This window comes from Lepidochelys kempii, chromosome 8 (assembly GCF_965140265.1).
Source record: "Lepidochelys kempii isolate rLepKem1 chromosome 8, rLepKem1.hap2, whole genome shotgun sequence".
NCBI lineage: Eukaryota > Metazoa > Chordata > Testudines > Cheloniidae > Lepidochelys > Lepidochelys kempii.
In genome coordinates, this window is record NC_133263.1 from 56,221,584 (window position 1) to 56,245,631 (window position 24,048).

At 38.8% G+C, this 24,048-nt stretch overlaps 1 protein-coding gene across 7 annotated transcripts in view; it reads left to right on the forward strand.

The window, feature by feature from the left end:
• Positions 1-24,048, forward strand: part of SWT1 (SWT1 RNA endoribonuclease homolog) — a 71,259-nt gene that overhangs the window by 36,893 nt on the left and 10,318 nt on the right. For 5 of the 7 annotated variants that reach the window (XM_073356684.1, XM_073356678.1, XM_073356681.1 and 2 more), the window contains 5 exons: positions 1,135-1,273; positions 3,073-3,218; positions 6,871-7,079; positions 8,534-8,668; positions 21,983-22,049. In XM_073356684.1, the coding sequence (XP_073212785.1) occupies positions 1,135-1,273; positions 3,073-3,218; positions 6,871-7,079; positions 8,534-8,668; positions 21,983-22,049 (696 nt within the window). Of the gene's footprint in view, positions 1-1,134; positions 1,274-3,072; positions 3,219-6,870; positions 7,080-8,533; positions 8,669-12,408; positions 14,169-21,982; positions 22,050-24,048 lie in introns of those variants that run through there. The other 2 variants (XM_073356685.1, XM_073356683.1) reach the window with 2 other exon arrangements.

A 24,048-nucleotide genomic window follows, 5' to 3' on the forward strand; every position in this document is an offset into this window, starting at 1 on the left:
CCTCCCTATTTGTCAAAATCAAATCTAGAACAGCCTCTACCCTTGTAGCTGTCTCCACCTTCTGAAATAAAAAAATTGTGTCAATACATTCCAAGAACTTGTTGGGTAATCTGTGCCTTGCTGTGTTATTTTCCCAACAGATGTCTGGGTAGCTGAAGTTCCCTATCACTACCAAGTACAGTGCTTTGGATGATTTTGTTTAGTTGCTTAAAAAAAGCCTCATCCACCTCTTCTTCCTGGTTAGGTGGTCTGTAGTAGATCCCTATTATGGCATCACCCTTGTTTTTTACCCCTTTTATCCTTACCCAGAGACTTCCAACAAGTCTGTCTCCTATTTCCATCTCAACCTCAGTCCAAGTGTATACATTTATTATGTAAGGCAACACCTCCTCCTCCCTTTTTTCCTCTGCCTGTCCCTCCTGAGCAAGCTGTACCCGTGTTCCATAGTATCCAAGAGCTCAAAGCACTTCACAAACATTAAGTTTTCCAAAACCTCCAGAGAAGGGGAAATAGTACTACCTTCACCTTCAGGTGGGGAAACTGAGGCACCAAGATTATCTGTCTTGTCAAATTTCACACAGGAAGTCTGTGACAGAGTTGGGAGTAGAACTAAAATATTCTGACTGTATAGCCAGAAGACTATCAATACAGTTGTTTAGCTCTGTGTGTCTTCCAATTAAAATTTTCATCTAGCAGGAATGGTTAATTACTTTACTTTTATAATCATCTGCACAAGATGAACTCTGAGGGCTATCAAGTTACTAGAACAAACACTTCTTGTTTGAGCTTGTACATCTTGAGTGTTGTACAAATAGAATGTCCTTCACAGAAATGCCTCATAAAACTCTCAGTAGTCCTAGTCACAGCAGTGCACATATGCTAATTGGAATGCTTTTAAGAAGGGTCTGTACCTGTGTAAGAGGCATCTCCTGAGTAAAACTAAATTGAACAAGGCTATGATTTGTCATGTAATATACAATCGCTTTACCAGGAAAAATCCACCTGATCTTTTGTTTCTGAGAATGCTTTGGATGTTTCTTCAGCATGTACAATTGGTATTAAAGAGTAGCACAATTGAGAAATGTACATTGATAAAGTTGTATGGTTGTGAAGTTTTAAACTTTTCACTTTTAGGTACTGTATCTGAAGCCCCCATGGACCCTAGCAAGCTTACTGCAGTGCTTTAAAAAACACTGGATGGCCGTATTTGGCTATATTGTGCCCAGAAGCTTACTTGCAACCATTGAATACCTACATGAACATCTTTGTAAAGGTAAGAATCTTATGTGACTCCTTTTTAGTAATAAACTTCTAAACATAAACCTCTCTCCACTGAGGTCAAGCCCTCTAATCACAGGAGTCTTAAGTGTGCATTATGAAAATATACATATAGTATATATTTAAAGGGTTTATTTTTTCTCCTTTTTAATTCAAGAATAATGGGAGTTACGTGGATTATTCAAGGGAGACTATACCCTGGAGAAGTAGTCTTCCTTCTTGTCTTTCACACAATGTGATGGTTGTTCCAGATGTGTGGCAAAAATTGGAGTTTGGTGCTTGCAAGTGTTTTGTAACTTTAGCCCAAAGATCCATGATGCAACACTTTGTCAGTAAAACAAAAAGAAGAATCTGCATAACCCTCAAATCTGCCCAGACATGGGCCTTAAAATGGGGCAAGGATTCACTACCACTTATTGAAGAAGCTACGAAAAAGCTAACTGTCTCTTGAGACTGTTTGGCAGCCTTAATTAAATATTTTGATAGTCTTCTGCTCTTTTCCTGTTTTTAACAAATTTGAACAGGCACGACTGAAATCAATCATTTATAGGATTCGCTTCAAATATTACATCTTCATGTGCGTGCTACCAAAAAGTGGAACAACAAATCTAAGAAACTTATATAGCTTTGGTTACCAGAGTTCTCAAGTACCTCCAAGTATTTGTTATTTCTATTTGAAATCTTCCTTCCTGGTTTGTAAGAAAAACAGCTTCATTAGTTTAGTTTATAGGCATTTGTGTAGGTGTGCTGTGTCTCTGAAGAACTTACTGATGGAAAGCTAAGTCAAAGACATGAGTCTTGCATTTAGTTATGAAAGTGTCAGTGCTTTTATGAATTGGCAGTAGTTTTCCATTCAGTACTTGTAACCATAGTTATGCTGGGATATGGTCTACAAGAAGGTGTGCTAGCACAGGTTATGAGCAGATTATCTCACAATGACATGTCTAATGAGCCTATGCCAGATCCTGAATGGAGGGTGATTTGATCCAAAATGAAAAGTCTTATTCTTACACACTGCTTGTTATGTTACTTCCTGAAACTGTTTGTTTGTTTTTTAATGCTCATGGTTTGTATCCAAGATATTTCATATACTGACTGAAATAAACAACGTAGATGAGTCTTTAAATGTGTTTTGTTTTTCATTAAACAGCAGTGTTCTAGGTTTTTATTCTTACATTTTTTTTAACATAGGCACACAAGGTTTATTCCTGATCAACATTTGATGAGGATGATCTTCTCTCCCTCCATGCTCTCATTTTACCCACAAAAACAAAATTGCAAGCATGTGTGACATAGCTTCCTGTTCCAGCCAGAGTTCTGTATCTAGTGGAGCTTGGGAGCACTTTACAATCTTTCAGCCCCTTGAATTGAGGAGAGTTTGTCAAGTGCATCAGAGTTTGTGTTCTAGAGAAGACTTTAAGTTTAGTGATGTGCTAGCACATTGAAACTATTTTTTAGGCTTACTGTTGGACTTTGACTACAGGCATTAAACCCTCAGAAGACAATAGCACCTGATCTTATACCATTTATGTCAATAGGATTTTCAGACCCTTTTTTGTTTGATAATCTTACATAATAACACACACTTATTTTTATATGTACGGATATTCTAGAATGTTTAATTCATACAATAATTGTAATACCTTTTTGAAATGATAGAACTGATGGTGATTATACTTGGTTTCAGTTTAGAACTGTTAGCTTTTTCCTTTACTGTTTGTGCATTTTAACACCAAACTAGCCTACTTCTCTAAAACTGATTTCCCATGTTTCTTCTTAATGTTTTTATGTCAGGTAAGACAGTTGACCACATAACAGCAAACATCCTGCTCCAGGAATCTAAAAAGCTATTGCATGCTTTCAGCTCAAGGTCAGACTATGATGGTGTACTTCCACAGGCTTTTGCTTATGTGACTAAACTGCTCCAGATGCTTGCAGAGGTAAGCTGCACGTCAATGTATGTAGTTTTTACACTAAAACTATGGCTTAACTGAAATTTTAGTGTCACCAATCATTGACACTACAAACTTACTAAGGGTTTTCTAGTTCTTTGTTATAATGACAAAAAAATTATTGTAAACAGTGCTAGGTGGGGGTTAACAGGATATTGTCATAAGTGGTGCCTCCCAAATGTAACCCTGCCCCCATAACAAAAGTGAGGGCTTTTTGTTTATAAAAATATCCTTGACAGAATTTTGCTTCTATTAACTCTCAAAAAGGAAGTGAATGACTGAAAAGCAAGTGCATACTGCTGCTTTTTGATAAAGATTGAACATCATATCAAATTAATAACTGTTATCCTGCATTTGAAGGTGATTTATTAAATCATCAATTCCAATCTTTTTTTTCTCTAATTACAATGATCTTGTAAGATTCACTTGGTTTGTGAATATGTCTGTGTAGGTTGAGGTGCCCCTCTCCTCCTCCTGACAACTCAGTTTGTGATTCAGTTGTGGAGTTTCTCTTTTGTGCACTTCAGAAATCCGGAATGTCTAATTCCCCTTTCCACTCAAGTATAAAAATTGGTGAAAGAAAGCAGAAAGATGACACATTATACTTGGTGGTTGTTGGACTGCCCAATTAAAAGCTCTGGTAATTCTTATTCTGGTGCTAAGGATGAAAAATAATGTATAGGTCATGGCAGAGGAAAGGTGTTTTTTTTAAACAAAACAAAAAGCCGTATTATTATAGGGAAGTAGTAACTTTGAGCCAGTTAGCCTAGCCAGGGTCCCAAGGAGATCAAAAAGAGGCTGTTGTTTTTTTGTATATTTTTACAACATGAGCTGTTTTTCCTTAGATCCTTATTTCTGTTTTGCTACTGGGTTATTGAGAGGTAGTCATCAAGCTGCTACCTGAAGGTTTTTTGCCTGACACTGCTAGTTATTCAGTATAAAATGAGGAAAGGCAATCTAATTGATTGGAACAGCAATTGCTGTCTCCTACACTTCAGAATGGGAGTGCCTTAGTATCTGCATGAGTTGTTTTATTTTCCCTGTCAAATACATAATTGATTACCGAAGTTCTCTTCAGTAATGAGTTTTTCCTGAGCCCTTATCTAGTATGCTCTATATATGAATAAATCGTTGGACTCAAGTTAGGCATGATTAACATTATAGAAATTTAAAGCTCATTAAATAGAGTAGATGCAAGAGTTTTTTCTGACCTTACTTTGCTTTTAGAGCAACTCATTTTCGTTTCTCAGTCTGCAAAATTGTTATCTGAAGGTAGTCTTGCATGAATTACACAACTCAATACCATGGATCACTTGGGTGTTTTTTTGTTTGCTTGTTTATTTTCCCCTGCTAAATTTGTCATCTTTAACTTTTATTGCCCTGCTCTAAAACTAGAGGGTTTTTATTCCTAGGTTTGCCACTGGTTCAGTATGACTGGTTAGTATATAGGTTTGTTTATCAGCCTGAGATAAAATTTTGGGTTTGACTTTTTGATACACATATTAGTATAAGATATAAGAGTGAAGAACAATTAACAAAGACATTGTGTTGCATTTCCCACAACCAGATGGGGCTTTTACTACAATGAGAAAAGATGAGGGATAGTGCTAAAGTGTTACAGGGTATGGTGGAAGTGTAATATATGAGCATACACTGAAAGGCTGCCTGGCTCCTTTCTCAAGCCAAGGTCAAGCAACCAGTTAGGATGGGGATGGGAGGAGGCATAAGAAACACTACCAGCCAAATAAAAGCTTGGCCTTGGCCAGAACACAATCTCACTCCTTACCCCTCCCATGGGGTCCAAAAGAGGTGGGATGAAGACTCCAGACCACAACCCCCTTGTCATAAATATAAAGGGAACGGTAAACACCTTTAAAATCCCTCCTGGCAAGAGGAAAAACCCTTTACAGGTGAAAGGGTTAAGAAGCTAGGATAACCTTGCTGGTACCTGACCAAAATGACCAATAAGGAGACACGATACTTTCAAAAGCTGGGGGGAGGGAGAAACAAAGTCTCTTTCTCTCTCTCTCTGTCTGTGTGATGCTTTTGCCGGGGATAGAACAGGAATGGAGTCTTAGAACTTAGATTACTTACTAACTAGATATGCGTTAGATTCTGATTTCTTTAAATGGCTGAGAAAAATAAGCTGTGCTGAATGGAATGTAGATTCCTGTTTTTTGTGTCTTTTTTGTAACTGAAGGTTTTGCCTAGAGGGATTCTCTGTGTTTTGAATCTGATTACCCTGTAAGGTATTTACCATCCTGATTTTACAGGGGTGATTCTTTTTTACTTTTTCTTCTATTAAAATTCTTCTTTTAAGAAACGGAATGCTTTTTCATTGTTCTTAAGATCCAAGGGTTTGGGTCTGTGGTCACCTATGCAAATTGGTGAGGATTTTTATCAAACCTTCCCCAAAAAGGGCGGGGTAACATTTGGGAGGATTTTTTTGGGGGAAAGATGTTTCCAAACGGACTCTGTCCTAACAATAATACCGGTTAGATGTTCGGTGGTGGCAGCAAAAGTCCAAGGGCAAAAGGTAAAATAGTTTATACCTTGGGGAAGTTTTAACCTAAGCTGGTAAAAGTAAGCTTAGGAGGTTTTCATGCAGGTCCCCACATCTGTACCCTAGAGTTCAGAGTGGGGAAGGAACCTTGACACCCCCCAAAACGGAACATAAGTTGTAAGGGGTGAGACTGAGGGCATGCTTTGCAGGTATATTTGGGCCTGCTAAGAAAGAGGAGGTGGTAATGGGGAACGGGGACACAGGCAAAGCTCTGCGGCTTGGGAAGGAGGACGCTAAGAAACAGACTCTGCTGGCTTGTAGAGCTGTGGATATGCTTGCTTGGAACTAACCCCAATAAACATTGCATTGCCTGCACTTCGGACTTCTGGTCTTCTGCTTTCTGTCTGCATGACAAGAACCAGGGGAGAGGGTGAAGGGAAAGCCCTGTAACGATGACCTTACTGAAATCATTTCAGTTCTTCTCAGTATCCCCATTTTTACAGACAAAGACAATATTTGTACACACCACAGCCTGTTGTGGTGTTTTTAATGTAGTAATTTATATGTAAAATGTCCTCAAATCCTCGCTTTGCAGAATAACTTGTCGAGTATCTGGCATTAGTGTGACAGAAATTCCATGTCCTTGGTTTGTAATGAGTGTTGAAATTCTTTTACTGTGAAAATCATGTGCTTTACATCTTTAAGTGAAGATTAAACAGAATGAAACACTTCTGTTATGCATTAATGAGCTATGTTTGGGGGGGAAGGTGTGGGTTAAAATTTGCAAATTCAGCTTTGGAGTCTTCTATGGATTGACTATACATGGATAGTTCAGTGGTTAGGACATTAACCTAGGACTTGGGAGACTCCACCACAGACTTCCTGTGTGACTTCGGGTAAGTCACTTAGCCTCTCTGTGCTTCAGTTCTCCATTTGTAAAATAGGAATAAGAAGACTGACCTGCCTCACAGGGACATTTTGAGTTCTCTCATTTAAAGATTGTGAGGATCTCAGATGCTATGGTGATGGAGGACATACAACTACCAGTACCTTAGATACATTGATTATTTAAAAAAAAAAAAATTCCTTTGTAGGTTTTTTAGTTTTCCAACACTGTATGGTTGTCTATTTCATGAGGTTCAGTCAGACAGTGGACAAAAATCATCAGAAGCCCTGACAGCTCTTTCAGAAAACACTGCAGGTTCAAAAAAGGAAGATGTGAGGCTGCATCTGCAAACCTGTGAGGAAGGCAAGTCATTGTCAAACACTCAGCTGTCCCAAGATAAAAGACATCAGGAAATCTGGTCTGTCCTTGAAAGCATTTGGAATACAATAAACCTGTACAGGTACAAAGTGCTGAAAGGGTTGGGGGGATTTTGCATGCTATTGGTTGTTTCGTGTGATTTCCACAAACACACACTTATTTATGGAAACTGTCTGTCTGCCTTTCCCTACAAGGCTGTCCTATTAGTGATGTACATGGGTTAGGGGGAAAAAAAAATCATACATTCTAGTTTTGAATGTGTTAGTAATGACATTGGAATTGCCATATTGAATCAGAGCCATGGTCCATCAGCCAAGTATACTGTCTTCGACGTTATCCAGCACTAGATGCTTCAGAGTAAGATGCAAGAACCTGACAAATGTGGGGTAGTCTGCTCTACAGGAAGATCTCCTCCTAATCCCTAATAAAGATTGGCTTAAACTCAGACATGAGGCTTTCCCTTTCAATTTTTTTTTTTGGCTTAGGTATTATAATTTATCTATATAAATGACCAACTGTTCTTTAAATCTTACTAAGTTCTTGGTCTCTGCAGTTTATAAAGAAGTGTATTAATGGTTGAATTTTTAAACAAGATATCTGAAAATCCATATCTGGCGTCTGTTGCTGCTCCAGTTGCACAAATCAAAAATGTGTGTGTCTGCACATTTTGGAGTTGCATTTTGAGACCCACGTGAAAATTTGACCCCAAGTTTCAGAAACGGATACAAGGCTATACTTATATGAGGGCCCTACCAAAGTCACAGCCATTAAAAACATGTTATGAACCCTGAAATCTGGTCCTACTTCTATGCTAAAATGTTTGATACTCTGTAAGGAAAGATATCTGTTAAATTTTTTAGAAAAATTAAAAAGGATTGTTTCATTTTGTCAAATTTTTTTTATTTATGGAAGGGTTTTGTAGAGTGCTATTACAGTTTCTCTTATAATTCAACTTTACAAAACGTGCTAAAGACTAATTCTTGACAATTTAAGGTCTCAGCCATAGAGTGGTTGACTAATAATTATAAATTAAATAGTGAGAATAGCTTCCTGGTTAGAAACTGGGACTAGCACTTCAGTTAGCAGTTTGCATACCCACTCCAGGGTCTTTTCCATACTCACAGGAATGTGGCTCTTCATTATTTTGTAAAGTGTTTTGAAAGCCTCAGCTGGAACATCCTATGTCAATGTGACATTTGTTTATTAAAGTAACAATAAGTGATCAGAAATCTACCCTTTTAACTTACAAAACAATTCAATTGGTGGCTTCTGTTACCTGTTTTAAGCACCTTATCTAAAATAAATGCATGCAAACAAAATAAAAACTTTGTACTCCTGTGTGTGTTTTGGACAACACTGATGTACCTGACATTTGTATTTGACCTTTTGAGACAATGTGCATGTGTTTGTCTATGGTAATCAAAATATAGTATTTGTGATGCATTTCTTGTTTCCCATGATACAAGGCAAAAAAAGTCTGTTTTTAGTGACCTTCTTCTGATAGAATGTTTTCTCTTGTTTTTGCCCTCATCTTAGTACTGAAATTTTCCAGAAGCTGGATCACAATATAATCACTACCACCACTGCAAAGATCTCTTCATTTGAAGAAGCTTTTTTAGGCCTGCAGAAACTGATGGCAGCTGTGAATAATATTCTTGCAGGGATTCGTAGGTAAGTATTTTAGCAGACCGGAGTGCATAACTTTTTTTAAACTGTAATGTACTGTGTGCTCAGATATCTCTCTCCTTTACTAATTCTGAGATTAATACCTGTACTTACTTGGAAGAGTGTTTCTCAGTCAGTAAAAAAATGAATATGAAGTTGTTGCAGACATTTAAATGGTTAGCCATTTGGATCTCTTGGAGCAATTTTCCCCCTCCGCTATAATTTTGGGCCTTGTCTTCCAGCAATTGTTGACCAGCCACTGATAGGCACACCAGTGTAAACCCTAAGTGTAGACAAAGTAAACTGAAATCTGCATTGGTGGAGCCCTGGTTTCAAACATGGATATGCTCTGGTGCACAAATTGTGGCTGTGCTTGCCTGTCCTTAAAGTTTGTACTAATATAGCTACATCAGTTACTAGAAATCTGCCCTGATTTCAGTACAGACAAAGCCTTAGAGAAACACTTGGGGCATGATTGGCATCACAACTAGCATAACAATTGGCTACTCTAGCAAACCTATAATGCTGCTGTAATAATGGTGTCAAAAACAGCTATGTTTGACCCTGATGCTAATAAAATTAGTTGGACTTTATGTATGGATTATTAATGGTGGCAGGATCGAGCCCTTTGTTTAAGACCACAGAATGACTAAAAATGCAGATTCAGAAATGTTATGGCTTTGTCGGAGTATCCTCTTTACTTCCACAAGGTAATAAAGATTGTTCACCTATGAAAACAGCTAGAAAAATAATCTTCTAAGGTATCTTTTGGGCCTAATCATATGATTGCTGAATTCCACCAGCAGCAATGCAGAAGTGAGGATGGCATGGCATGGTATGGCATTGTCAGCAATTCCCTTTTGGGTCAGGACCCCCAATTTGAGAAACACTGGTTTCCCCCTTGAAATCTGTGTAGTGTACGGTAAAAGCACACAAAAGACCAGATTTCACGGGAGGAGATGAGATTTCATGGTCCGTGACGCGTTTTTCATAGTGGTGAATTTGGTAGGGTCCTATATGTAGGAGGTCAGACTAGATGATCTGCTGGTCCTTTCTGCCTTTTAAACTCTGAGGTGGACAAGGTGCCGGGCAAGGAATATTCATTGTCTGCCTTTTTTAATTAATTATTTTTAATTAAGGATTTTAATTGAATAGAATATTTATTACAATAAAAATGTTGTCGTAGTAGTAGTTGTAAACCCTGGCCAGAAATCAGGACGCAATTGTGCTAAGCTGTGTACAGCCACCACAAAGAGTCTCTGACCAGACATGTTTGCAACAAACGAAGTAATGTGGTGTGGTGGTGGTTTTTGTACAGGAAATTTAATAGATGTGACAATACTGTAACAATAGAATATTTTTTAAAGGAAAACTGCTCCAAAGATGGTCAATAAATAATAGTGTATGTAGAAATAAAACTTAGATCAAGGGGGTTTGATTTTGGCCAACTCCTGTTTTTGATGATTTCTGTAATATATGTGGACATGTTGGGTGTTTTTTTTTGGGGGGGGTGGGGGGGTTAGTGACCATAGCTGAGATTTGGACTCATACAAGAATAGTAGAGTCAAGAAAATGTAATTAGTTTTATTCTCAGACCACTGTACTGGTTTTATTTCTGTTTTGCAGTTTCATGGTTGTCAGAGAGCTAGTAGTATCTGTTTAGTGTTAATTGAGAACTATATCCTTAACAAGAATAAGACCATTTAAAGAATGACAAGTTTATTTTCATACTAAAACAATGCCCAAAGTTGTGGGGGGGTTTTGGTTAGTTTTTAGGTTGAATTTCAGACATGCTTTTTATTTTCCATTTTAAATAGAATAGCTGTCTCAGCCTTTCCTTTATGGGAGGGCCCTTTTGAAAAGAATAGGGGTGAAATTGAGTAGGGTTATATAGAAATTACTGTAAAAATCTGTGTTACAGGATTATTTTCCAAGTTTTTAAAATCTAAAGCAACAATCAAATTCTCCACTAAATTATATAGTAAGATTTTTAAAAGATGACAAAAAAGGGTTACTGTTTTTATATTCAAATGTATAGAAGTTTTCCATATGGTTACTTCTGTATGTAATAGCCTTTAGGGAGTGGCTTTTTTTAAAAACCTCTTTATAAATTTCACTTGTGTAAAAGAGGAAAGTTTTTTTTAGAATTGTGTGATAAGTATATTTATACCTCTAAGAAGCTTCAGGAAGCAGAGTATCAGATAAAAGGTTCTATTTAGAAATGATTAGCCTTTGTGTTGATTGTTTGCAAACTTGCAGTAGGGGGCATTGTGGAGAAAAGAATTCAGGGACATAGAAAGTTGCAGACCAGAATTAAATTATACCCTGTAAATTTAGGGCTTGTTCTGTTTTTAACCTTTTATTACAGGTATTTAAATCTGTCAGAGGCTTCTGAATTCCTTCCCCCCCCCCCATATCCAACACCATTTACCCATCAACTCCAAGTGATCACAATATTGAACATCAAAACAAAAAGTCTGAACTTGGGGTGGGGGAAAATGCATACCACTTGGTATGTGGTTGTTATGCTGTGTGTGTGAACTTAAAGAAAATAGATTAACTTAACATTATTTTCTTTAGTCCTTTATATTTTTTTAAAAGGTAGGTTCAAACTTGTTTACATTTTGGATTAGTTGGTAAAATAATTATATGATTACAGGAAGGAGAACATCTGGGGAAAGACAGTTATTAAAACTGGAATTAATTCTTCATAATGTTTGCGGTAACCTATCTCAGGGTAAAATAAACTTTCTGTGCCTGTTTGTTGAGATTTACAACAGAAATTTCCCAAATTAGATCCTGTGAAAAAGACATGGGTGTCTACTAGTAAGTTAAATTGAAAACTCAACTGGCTTCTAAACTTCAGACCAAAAATCAAGCAGCCCATTCCTATGGAGAAATGGGTGAAGGTGTAATTTCAGTTCTCGATAAACATCAGGTGGGGTTACTGTAGCCATCCAAAAGTTAATTAAATACTTGATTACTAAAACCATGTTTACTTATGTGACATGTGCATAGGTTTTTTTTTCTTTAATTACAAAGTTCACTTAACAAAAAGTTTGGGGAAAAATGGAACTTGCAATTTATATATGTGATCATGTAATTAAAGCTTGTGTAATAATACATATGAAGAGAAAATCTCTTAATTTCCCAGCAAGAATTTCTGAAGAAAAGTGTGAGCTCGCACATGTGTGCATATGAATGAGAGAGAAATCTAAGACCAATACTGGAAACATTTCTAAGTGCCTTGCTCCATACCTTGGATAGTTACTTGCAACTTTTCTCGCTAGGAAGCATTATATCCCTTAAGAAATGTTTGCTATATTGTGACTCTAAAAATATAGAATAGATAGTTTGATTATGTAATATAATGCATAGTATATCATGTTTCTTCTGTTTAAGTAGTATTACCTCCAGGTCTGCATTTCAAAATGCGCGCGCGCGCGCACACACACACACACAGTTTAGGACTGGGAGGAGTGAGGGACTTAGTGGTTTTTTTGTGATGTGTGTTTTGTGTTTTAAGTCATTGTCATATGGGGTTAGGAGATATGACTTTTCTTGTGTTTAAAGTTCTACTGGTTAAGAATTTAAGTTTATTATTGATTTAAAATTTTAGATTTTCCAAAAAACTTCAGTTAAGAGGAAAAGATGATGTGCCAATCATATATGTAAATGATTTGTTTGTCTACATTATAACAATCAGTCTTAAGGATTTAGTCATGTAAAACTTTGATTTTTTTCAGAAGTTTCAGCTCAACGCTCACCGATGTGCCAAAAACAAATGGCCAGGTTATCAAAAGAACTCCGCATACTGAGTGTCACAATGGGAGCTGCTGGGTGCCGGGCACTCTTGAAAAGCTGGCCCATTTGTTGGTGCTGAGCACTTGAAAATCTGTCCTGTAGTGCTTGAATTTTAGAAATATTGAACACCTGTAACTCCCATTGACTTCAGTTGGAGTTGTGGGTGCTTGCCACTGCTGAAAATCTTGCCTCTTACTTCGGTGTAGCTGAACTCTTGGAAATCTGTCCCTTAGCACACACAGGACTGACTGGCTGTGGGGTATGAAACCTTTCATTTGCAGTTTTTGGGTTTGAATGTGGTCCAGATTAGTAAGGGATGAAAGTCCATTACTTTCTAATTGTAGTTCAATGGCCTGTGTGGTGTCATTATTTTTGTCCATTTCTAAACACATACATCACAGAATCACTATCTTAATGAAAATGAATTGGAAACAGTGCTGCTTCCATTTCCATATTAAGCAGAGATAGTTGCTAAGGGAAACTTGTGCCACTCAAAGGCATGGATTATTCCAAGGCAGAACAGTTTGGTAAAATTAACTATTTTATTCTCTGGGTGAAATATATCCCAATGCAAAAGGCCATTTCTATATTTGTAAATACATGAAAATTGGTCATGCCAAAGAATGAGAATGGAATCACTTTTTTTCCACAGGGATTGTTCTGTCTATAACCATATTTTAAATTGACAAAAGAAAACATTTTACTATGTTTCTTCTAGAAGGTTTTAAACTCCTTAAATTAATACTCTCAGCCAGATTGTAAAGCCAAGCAAATGTACTTAAACTTTGTTCTTTGCCAGCATTCAGTGCTTCATCTGTTCCTTATGCTGAAGGTTATGAAAGATATTTTAAATTCAAGAATGTTTCTACAGTTGTTCAGGTGGTGAGAAAATTCCAGTGACTGAGGAGGATGAGAAGGGCTGATTGTTCTGTGGAAATCTAATAGCCTCTCTCCTAAGCATATTCTAAAGCCAATTTTATGTAATCTTAAAATACATGCTAAAGGGTTATTGCATAGATGATATTTGTTAAATTTTCAGGGTTGGTTAGAGTTTTGCATGTATTAGGGTTTATTTTGGAGTCAAATACTTTGATGTATTAACTTAGGGCCTGATCTTGTAAATCTTTACTGAGACTTCAAATAGTCCTCCTGAAGTCAGTGGATGTATTCATACAATAAATGGTTTTCAGGATTGTGCCTCACTGAAGTCCATAGAAAGCCTGTCTTCGGTTTCACTTGGAGTAAGATTGGGCTGTTTGTGATTTTCAGGAGAAGAAAAGTTTAAATATTGTGCTTTATAACAAATAAATAAATCATCTCTATTATCTGATTTCATAAGATGCTGCATACCTTGCAGGATTTGGACTTATGAGAAACAATATGCTTGAATTGGAAGTAAAGTTACATTATCACTTGCCTCTAGATATTTTCTACATCTAGGAAGTGTTTGTCTTTCAGTAACTCTACACAGTAAGGCTACATTTTAATCCAGCACAAGAGAACAAAATTTTGTATATTTTAGTGTGTGTCTTGCATTAGAATAAGACAGCAGTTCTCAAACTTTAGCAACCGACGACCCCACTTTTTGATTTAAAATTTTTTGGGGATATCTGAGCTGCCCGGCTCAGCCTTGCCCCACCTCTTCTCTGAGGCCCTGCCTCCACTAACTCCATCCCCCCCTCCCTCCATTGTTCACTCTTCCCCCATCCTCACTCACTTTCACTAGGCTGGGGCAGGGGGTTTGGGTGCGGGCTCTGGGGAGGAAGTTTGGGTGTGGGAGGGGGTGAGGGGTGCAGCTTTTACCTGGGGCGGCTCCTGAAAGCAACCAGCACATGCTTCTGACAGCAGCTCCTAGGCGGGAGGGTGAGGACTGGGGATCTCTGTGTACCACCCCCGCAGTTCCCATTGGCAGCAGTTCGCAGCCAATGGGAGTTGCGGAGTCAGCTTTGAGCCACCCCATGCCTCACCACCCCCCAAGGGAATGCAGGGACTTGCTGGCTGTTTCCAGGAGCAGCACGGAGCCAGGGCAGGTAGAAAGCCTGTTCCCTGGCATGCTGAGAGGAAGGGGGAGCAATTTCTCAGCAGGGCCCGTGGACCCCCTGGAGTACCCTTGGGGACCCCCAGGGGTCCAGGGACCCCAGTTTGAGAAACGCTGGAATAAGACATCAGGAGTCATGGCTTTTGTTTTCAGCTCTGACACTGATTTGCTGCGTGATCGTGGGGAAACCACTAATTCTCCCTAACTTAACTGAATTTTAAGAGTAAATTGTAAATGTTAAGAGTGTTAGATTTAATGGTCCAAAATCATATACTGGAGTTGCATCTACTTCATCAGCAGTGAATTTAGCCCAAAGTTGTAATTAACACTTTGAGATGCTATGGTGAGAGACACTATATAAGTGCCAAATATTAATATCAATGGTAATAAAAGCTATAGTTGGCCCAGACCAACTTAATCCTATGAAAGTTTTTTTAATTATTATTTTGTTAGCTGCTTTTCGTCTTCCAGTTACCATGCTGATGGGAGCACTAAAAATGAATAGATCTGCCAATCTTTAAAAAGCTTAAACCAGAGAAGCATTTAAGGTTCCTAGAGGGGTTTGTACAAGCCATCAGCTTCTTTTGGCAAGTAGAGCTAGTTTTTAAAAGAAAAAAATGTTTTTATGCATAATCTGGGCCGTTGAGAATTTGTATGTGAGAAACTATTAGTGCCTGCATGTTTTCAGTACCATATTCTCGCTCTTAAACTGATTTTTTTGAAAAAAATAATTAAAACTTGTTTCAGTAAGTAACCCTAAGGCATGTTTTTTTAATTTAAAATGTCCTTTTCCCTCAGTACACTTCTAAGAAAAATGGGCTTTTTGTTCCTGTCCCAATTTTGAAATAGTTCACCATTTCGAACAAGGCTTTCACAGTGAATCTGTTAACTGATCATAGTGCATTATAACGGGGAAAAAAAATTCATAGTCCTGTTTTAAACCTCTAATCCTAGATAGTGCATTTGTGGAACATAATGGAGCATGTTTGGTTGCATTAAATGACTTGACTTTCTTAACTAGTTCTCCGTATGCTAGTAACATCTAATGGAAAAGGGATATTTTTATTTTTAATGCTTTTGAATTGTATCTAAAAAGTGCAGATCTAGCGATGGAAACATTTTAATAAGTTGAAGTCCAGGATTATAATTTCATTTCTTAAACACATGGCACCTGATTTTTCAGAGCTTTTGAGCTCCTAGAATTTCCAGTGACTTCAGCTGGACCTGTGGGAACTTACCTGAAAATCAGGCACATAGTGTTTAAAAAATACACAGTGGTTCTTAACTTTATTTTAATGCCTTAATGGAAGAAAAACAACTAAGTTGGCTGGTACAAAAAGTTTCTCACTAGCAGATACAGAGTAAATACAGTTTTGAAGAGCACTGTTCTTAGCACTATATGGCCTTTCTTGAGTTATCTTGCAACCGAGGTTTCTTCATACCTTTTAGAAGACAGTTGCTCTCTGTTTCCTTTGCTGTGCTATCAAACTTCAGTACTAGTATATTCTGCTTCTTTCTGGATATAACTTGTTTGCTTGTTTTATAAATTTGTCAGTTCAATACATGGAGGTCACGGGAGGAGGTGAAAGTAAGCTTCTGCAAAAGTTCTTTTTCAAATGGTATGTGTGTGTTTATTTTATGTAATGTGTATTCTTGTGCATAGACACATGTCAAGTTTAAAAGTTAAGTCCACACCATTGTGTCATTAAGTATGATTATGGTGTCTAACATAGACCTAATTTAGTAGCGAATAAGTCTTATTTAAAAGTTTATAAGTTTAAAAATGGTCCAAACTAGAACATTGGATCCAACCTTTCCTCCACCAGACTGAGAAATTAAGAACTAGAAACCAGCTTCAACTGAGAATCAGTGAATTAGGCTTGTCTACACTTCCAGGGTTTGCCAATATAGATATACCAGCAAACTCTCCTAGTGTGGACAGTTTATACTAGCAAAAAGTCCTGTTGCTGATATAGCTTATTTAGTTTGGGTAACTGGTATGAAACAGTTTGGGATGGCTTCTAGTTCTTAAACAGGAATCCTGGATATATGTTAATATCGGCCATTGATTATTCCTGGTCTGTTCCTTGCTTTAAAGTGGTCTTTACTCCTGAGGGCGTTCTGTGCCAAAAAATTAAAAATTCTGTGCACAATATTTCAAAATTCGGCAAGTTTTATTTGTCAATAAATAAATGCAGAGGCTCCACCATGGCAGTTGGGAGCACAGGCCACTGACTGCACAAAGGTGGGAGATCACCCTGCAGCACCCCCTGGAAAGCAGACTCCATGGTGAGGCTGCACCTGACCCTGATGCAGCCGAACACCTGGGCCTAGCCCAGAAATACCCTGGGGCCCTGCCCCTCTGCACCAGATACACCAGGTGTGGGGCAGGCAGGCTCAACCAGGCCATGTGAAGGGGCTCAGTGTGGGGGGATCCAGGTGTGGGGTGAGAGGGTTCTGTGTGGAACAATCTGGGTGCAGGCAGCTCAGTTGGGGGTCTAAGTGTAGGGGGATCTGGAATCACAGAGGCTTGTGGGCAGGGGAGGTTCCAGGTGCAGGGCAGTGGGACTCTGCAGGGGTTTCCAGGTGAAGGTGGTTGGGGCTCAGAAGAGGGTGTGGGGGCCTCAAAGGGGGAGTCTGGGTGCTGGGGGAGTGGGGCTTGGTGGGGCGGAGGTCCAGGTGCAACTAGTTGGGGTCAGTGGTGTGGGGGATCTGGATGTGGGGGCTCAGGGGGTGTGGGAGGGTGTGGCTTGTCAGGGTGGGGTTTTAAGTGCAGGGAGCTCTAGGAGGTGGTCTGGGTGCAGGAGGCTCCAGATGCAGGAGTGGACGTTCAGAGGGGTACAGGTATGGAGTGCTATGGGGTTCTGGGTGTACAGGTGAGGCTTGGCGGGGGTGTCTGGGTATGGGATGTCCAGATGCATGGGGTTTTTGAGTATGATCACTATCATGAAGCAGTTGTATTCTACAACAGTCTGAACTTTGGGAAGTTTGGAGCTGGATCTAAATTGTGCAGCATGTCCCCATTTATTATTTGGTTTGACGTAACCCTTATGTTTCCGGATAGCTTAGTATACAGTTGACACAATGGTTTTCCACACTTCACTTTTTTTTTTTTTTGTGCTTGCCATCTAAGGTTGGGAATAAAGATAAAGTAATTTAATCATAGAATCATAGAATATCTGGATTGGAAGGGACCTCAGGAGGTCATCTAGTCCAACCCCCTGCTCAAAGCAGGACCAATCCCCAATTTTTTTTGCCCCAGATCCCTAAATGGCCCCCTCAAGGATTGAACTCACAACCCTGGGTTTAGCAGGCCAAACCACTGAGCTATCCCTATTACAGCTGGTCGCAAAACTAATGGTTCTAGTTCACAATTAGAATTTTAAACCGAAGAACTCATTCACTCAATGTCTTATGGGATTGTTAGAGTATGCTTCTTAGATACCTTTCCATGGCTGAGGAGAATACACATTTACACTGAAAATAGAGATGAGCCTGAGCTACGAACAAAGTGATGAGTTTGATATAATAATTTAACTCTGATTGATCTGAATCCAAACATTCCAGATTTCAGACGGCTTTTGGATCTCTAGGAGTTTGATTCATGTACATCTCCTACTAAAACAGAAAATGTAGTTTTAAAGAACAAAAGTGGTTACAGGGCAGGGAAGAAATGGGATATTTTAAAAAAACAGTAGATGGTTGCTTATGATCTTCCAGTTGCCATTCTTTAAAATGACTGCCGTAGCCTAGAAATGCATTTAGAATTTTTTGCAAGAATTCTGTTCCAAGACTTTTTTTTTTTTCTTTCTTTAATTTTAGTTGGAAACAATAATTAGGCACATTTAGGAAGAAAACTGTCTTCTAAAGAATTCATGTGGGAGAAATTGTTGTAAATATATCTCTAGCATAACTTCTCTCTCCATTTTTTTAAGTTCATGTAATCTTTTTTCAGTGAGAGAGACACTGGTTGTAAACCTGAAAATACTGTACTGTCTTGAGCAGTTTATTCAGACTGACTGTTTTATAGATTCATATTCCTAGATTAAAGCCAGAAGGGACCGTTGTGATCATCTAGTCCAGGGGTTCTCAAACTGGGGGTTCGGACGCTTCAGGGGGGTCACGAGGTTATTACATGTGGGGTCGCAAGCTGTCCGCCTCCACCCCAAATGCTGCTTTGCCTCCAGCATTTATAATGATGTTAAATACATTAAAAAGTATTTTTAATGTACAAGGGGAGGTCACGCTCAGAGGCTTTCTGTGTGAAAGGGGTCACTAGTACAAAAGTCTGAGAACCCCTGATCTAGTCTGACTTCCTGCTTAACACAGGCCATAGAACTTCCTCAAATTAATTCCTATTTAAACTGCAGTATCTCTGTTGGAAAACATCCAATCTTGATTTAAAAATTTCCTCTTTTTTGATTTTTGCATGTGTTTAGGTTTTTTTTTTAAATATATAGCTACTTCCCCCTTAAGCCAACTTGTTTTTTAAGCGGTGTCACCTTCTCTGTTGACTGAGATATCATGGCTTTTTGTGCATTTAGTAAAACGTAATAGTTCCCAATTATTATTCACATTTTCCTTTTCAAATTCTTTCTCCCAGCTGATTTGGCTCATAATTGTTTTCAGCTTTGTGAAATTGGCTCTTTTAAAATGGGTGTATGTATATGTGTATGTATGTACATACTTGAGGTAGATAATTACACAAACACACACTCTCTCTCTTTCCCCATATTGGATTGGAGTTAGGAAATTGTCATCTGTAACTGTTAGGAATTCTGAATGTTTTAGTGCTGGCAGCACGAGACCTCCAGAATGTCACTCAGATTGCAGTCCCCTATGATAGTGCAGTTTTTTTTCTCCTACTTAATCTTATCCAGGTTTGGGGTGGGGTGGTTTTTTTTTTTTTTTGGTGGTCTATAGCAGACACTAGTTAGTATCCCCATTTTGTGCTTTTATTTGTTAAGACATTGATCCATAAGCACCCAAGATCACTTGCTTCTGAGTGGTCAGTGACTCAGGAGAAAAAGGTAAGATAATTTTTGACAGAGTGCTACTCCCTTTCCCCTCTTGCCCACTCCGTCCCCCCTAAATAGCTTATAACCACTGATTTTTAGCACTCCAATTATATCAATCTTCCTACCAGGTTTCAGTAATACCAACTTGGTGAAATTTAAGCTCATAAATGATCAATTTCTCTTATTACCCAGGCTCCTGGCGTTTATGTATAAGCAACTAAAGAACTTCTCTTCACATCCCTTGATTAATTTTGTTGTCAATGTCTTGATTTTATCCTAAATGTGTTCATTTGTTCCCCCTTTTCACCTTTTCTTTTTGTTATTTTAATGCCCCCCTAAGTAGCCTAACCAGCCTGTCACCTAGAAAATAGGTTCCCCTTCTACTGAGATGGCGTTCCTCCAAATTGTATAGCCCAGTAATTCTCAAACATTAGCAACCCAAGGACCCCCATTTTGATTTTAAAATTTTCATGGACCCCCAAGCTCAGCCCCAGGCCCTGCCCCCAATCCACCCCCTCCTCCGAGTGTGCCCCTTCCCTGCTCCTCCTCCTCTCTCCCAGTGCCTCCTGCATGCTACTAAACAGCTATTCTGCTGCATGCAGGAGGCAGTAAGAGGAGGGGGAGAAGTTGATAAACGGCGTCGGTGGCCCTGGACATAACTCGCAGATCCTCTGGAGTACCCTTTTGGACCCCCAGAGGTCCGTGGATACCAGTTTGAGAAACCCTGGTATAGCCCCTTCTCTCCATAAAAAAGGCCAGTGTTTCACAAAACCAAACCCTTTATCTTGTACCACTTATCTAGCCAGCAGTTAGTTTCCAGAGATGTGTCAAAACATCACTTAAGTGTCGATTTATAGGCAGGTCTCGTAGCGCAGATCCCAGTATAGTTCTTGTAATATACACAGGACGTTCATTTGGTAGAAACTTGGTCAGCAGCATAAGAGTGGGGCAGGGTTAGGCTCAGCATGATTTCCCCTTCCTTAGCCACATGGGCTGAGGGAGAATGAACAGCACTCCTTGATGCAGTCAGTCCTGCAGTCAGTCCTACAGCCAGTCAGAGCAGGACACTAGTCCACATTTCAAGCAGGACCCCAGACTCTGCTTTCTTCAGTTTGAGCTACTGTATGGATGTTTTCTTAGCTCTCTGGCTGTTTAGTTCTGACTTCCCCTCCCATGTTCCCCCTACAGTCCCTTTGCTTCTAGCTTCATTCCCCCTGCCTTCCTTGCTCCTATCCATCCTTTCTTCTTTCTTTCTTTCTCTCCCTCCTCTTCAGTGTGTCCCATCCATTCCATCATTTTCATATGCCAGTCATAAATTGACACAGCTGCCCGGCTCCCAGGAGGGAGTGAGGAGCATTGCCCGGGCTTCTTGCCCTGGCTCCTGACCAGGAAAGCCGGGGGAGGCATACTCCAAGAGAGTGAGGAGCAGCTGGGCTCTAACTTTCCAGCTTTCTTGTCAACTTCAGAGTTCTTGCCATTAAATTGACAAGACAGCCAACAGACAATGTAAGGAACTGCAGTGTCTACAGAGATGCTATGTTGCCCTAACTACCCCAACATAAGCCTTGCGCCTCTCCTGGAGGCAGAGTTGTTATTTTGGTGTAGTAAGGCTCTTACATCGGTGGGAGGAAGGCTGTAGTGTAGACACTCACATAATAAGGTCAACATAAGCTGCCTTAAGTCTGTCTAACTGTGTAGTGTAGATCAGTTCTTAAAACTGCCAACGAAGGTACTTTATCAATCTCGGCAGAAGGGCCAAGGACTGAATGGGTATGGATAGACTGAACTTCCATCTCGCTCCCACAGGTGGTACCTCTGTTTGTGGTGTAAAATACATGCATAGGCGCTATGGGGAAACTTGAAGTGTTGTTGACAGTGCTGTATGTGTTCTGTGGATGAATAAAAGAATCAGTAACTTGGCATGTCAGTCTGGTTCACCAGTCCCATTTCCCCTCTCTTCTCCCCCACAAAACCCCCTAAACTAAAATACCCAATGGGAAATAAGCAGGAAAAATTCAAACTGTACCTAGTCCTTCATTTTTGTTTGTTGTTTTGAAGTGTGGGAAAGCTTTGCATTGTGTATCCGTTTTCTGTTGCCCTCTGGACACAAGAGAGGCTTTGCTAGTGAGAAACAAAAGGCTTTTAGTTATATGCTTTTCCCCCCTTTCTATGTAGTGAAGTGGCTGATGTGAAAACCGCATTAGAATTTTTAATTGGGGAAAAACCTTCTATAGAACTTTCCCACTAAGAGAATAAACTCTTTTAGTTCTTTTAATTGGGGGGGAGAAATATCAGCTGTCAGAAATGATTGTGAGTGTTCATTTTGTTTTGTTCTGGAACTCATTAGAATTTTTACACAGTGAGGCGTTTCTGTATCTTACTAATTTAGATGTATATCATTCCAGGGTATTTTTGCTCTTTTACCAAACATCTTTTAAACTTTTTTCTTTTTCTTTTTAGAGTTTTGACCCCAAACAGTAGTTTTCAAGACATTTGGATGCTCTATAACTTCCTAATCAGTAATGAGGTATGAAATTTATCTTTTTGAAAATCTTTAATGGAAATGTATAATGAAGATGAATCATAGGACTGGAAGGGACCTCGAGAGGTCATCTAGTCCAGTCCCCTGCACTCAAGGCAGGACTAAGTATTATCTGGACCGTCCCTGACAAGTGTTTGTCCAGCCTCCTCTTAAAATCCCCAAATGTCATACTACAGGCAAATGTAGTGAGTTGCCTAACCAGTAGAGCTACCATTCATGGTCCAATTGAGCTAGAATTGTGAAATTTGGTACTCTTGGTCATTATTCGTCATAAAGTCTAAGGGGGAAAAATGTGAACTGTTTCTTTTGATCGGATGTCATTAGACTTTCTAATGGAACTCCAACCATTCAGGTACCCTGTTCAAGCTGCAGCCTTGAAATTTAGGACACTGGTTTATTATAAACTCATTACAGGGAAGTTTTTAAAATTAACAGTCACCAAAATATCACCAGTCTAATAATTTACAAAAATAATCCTAACTTAATCCATTAGGCAGTCATATGGGGCCTGCGGCCTTCAATTTAGAGAAATTAAGGTAATCTGAGATCACCAGTTGTATTTATAGGACTTCAGTTAAAAAGTGTTTGAAAGTGAGTGCCTGTATGGGTAGCCACTGCCACATGAGTGATGGCTTGTACACTAGTTAACATGAACAACAGTATCCCTAAAAACCGCATTTACACAACACACTAAGAAATCAAACTGTATCTTGTTAGAATATATATGAATATATACACTATGCAAGGAATAAAATATTTCAGGAACAAATTGACAATCCAGCAAAACGTGTCTGTATAAAATTGGAAAGGATGTTGTGACTACAGCTGAGGATGCAAAGTTGGGAGATCTGGGTTCTGTTCCTGACTCTTCCATAGAAATGGGCTTTGTAACCTTGAGTGAGGCTCAACATGTGTGCTCATTTTCCCCATCGGTAAAATGATAGTCACCTTCTATGTTTGTTTCAGTCACTTTCCTGGTAATGTATTGCATGTGTTACTTTTTTTTTTTTATGGTCTAGGTTCCTAACTTTCTAAATTGTCGATTTTTAGATAACTTTTAACTCCTTATTTTGAAGTTGAATTACATCACATGTGGAAATATCAAAACTTAGAAATATATTTTCACACAGAGTACAAATAATTTACGTAAGATTTGTAATGAAATTATGTAGTTACTTTGAACAACTTAATTCTAGGGATAACATTCAATTCTAGCATTGGAATCACCAGTTATCTTACTTTTGGTTGTGTTGCTCACTCTAATAGAGCCAACATTCAAGATAAAATGAGTTATTTTTAAAGTCTAAACTTGTCATAACAGCACCCAATTGGCAACTAAGTTTAAGGAATCAGTGTACATTAGCAGTTTTGCTGCTAGTTCTCCAGGGTTATACAATGGGTGGTGCTATAGGTATATTTGTAATCTCTTCAGGGCTGCTGCCTTGCCCGTGTGTTTTGTACAGTTCTTAGCACAGTTGAGTTCCAGTCTTGATTGGAACCTCTAAGACCTACTAGAATATAAATAATAACCCTCACCACAACCACATGGGTCAGTTGTTACAGAAAGATGACCCCTAAACGACAACTGTCCCTATTGTAACTAGGTCACTCCTATCCATTATTTGAATTTTTTTCCCTTTAAAAGTGTGGATCCAAAACAGCAACCTAAGGACCCAAACAGAAAAACTAGTATGTGGCATTGCAGTGTTTGGAATGTTTACATGAAACCTGAAATTCAGAACTGTGTTTATATAGGTCTCTTTTTTTTTATTTTATTTTTTTAAAAATCTGCCTCTAGGAGCCACTTCAACATCCTTAAAAATCCTGTTACAAAGCAGACAACAGTGTCTCTCCTATCCTGTTAAACCTGTAAAATAGAAAATATTGTTCTGTTGATAACAGATCAGGGACACTGTTGGACACTTGTACTCGAAATAAAAGACTAATGGGTCCATATAAGTATGGGGATTCAAAAAATATGTAT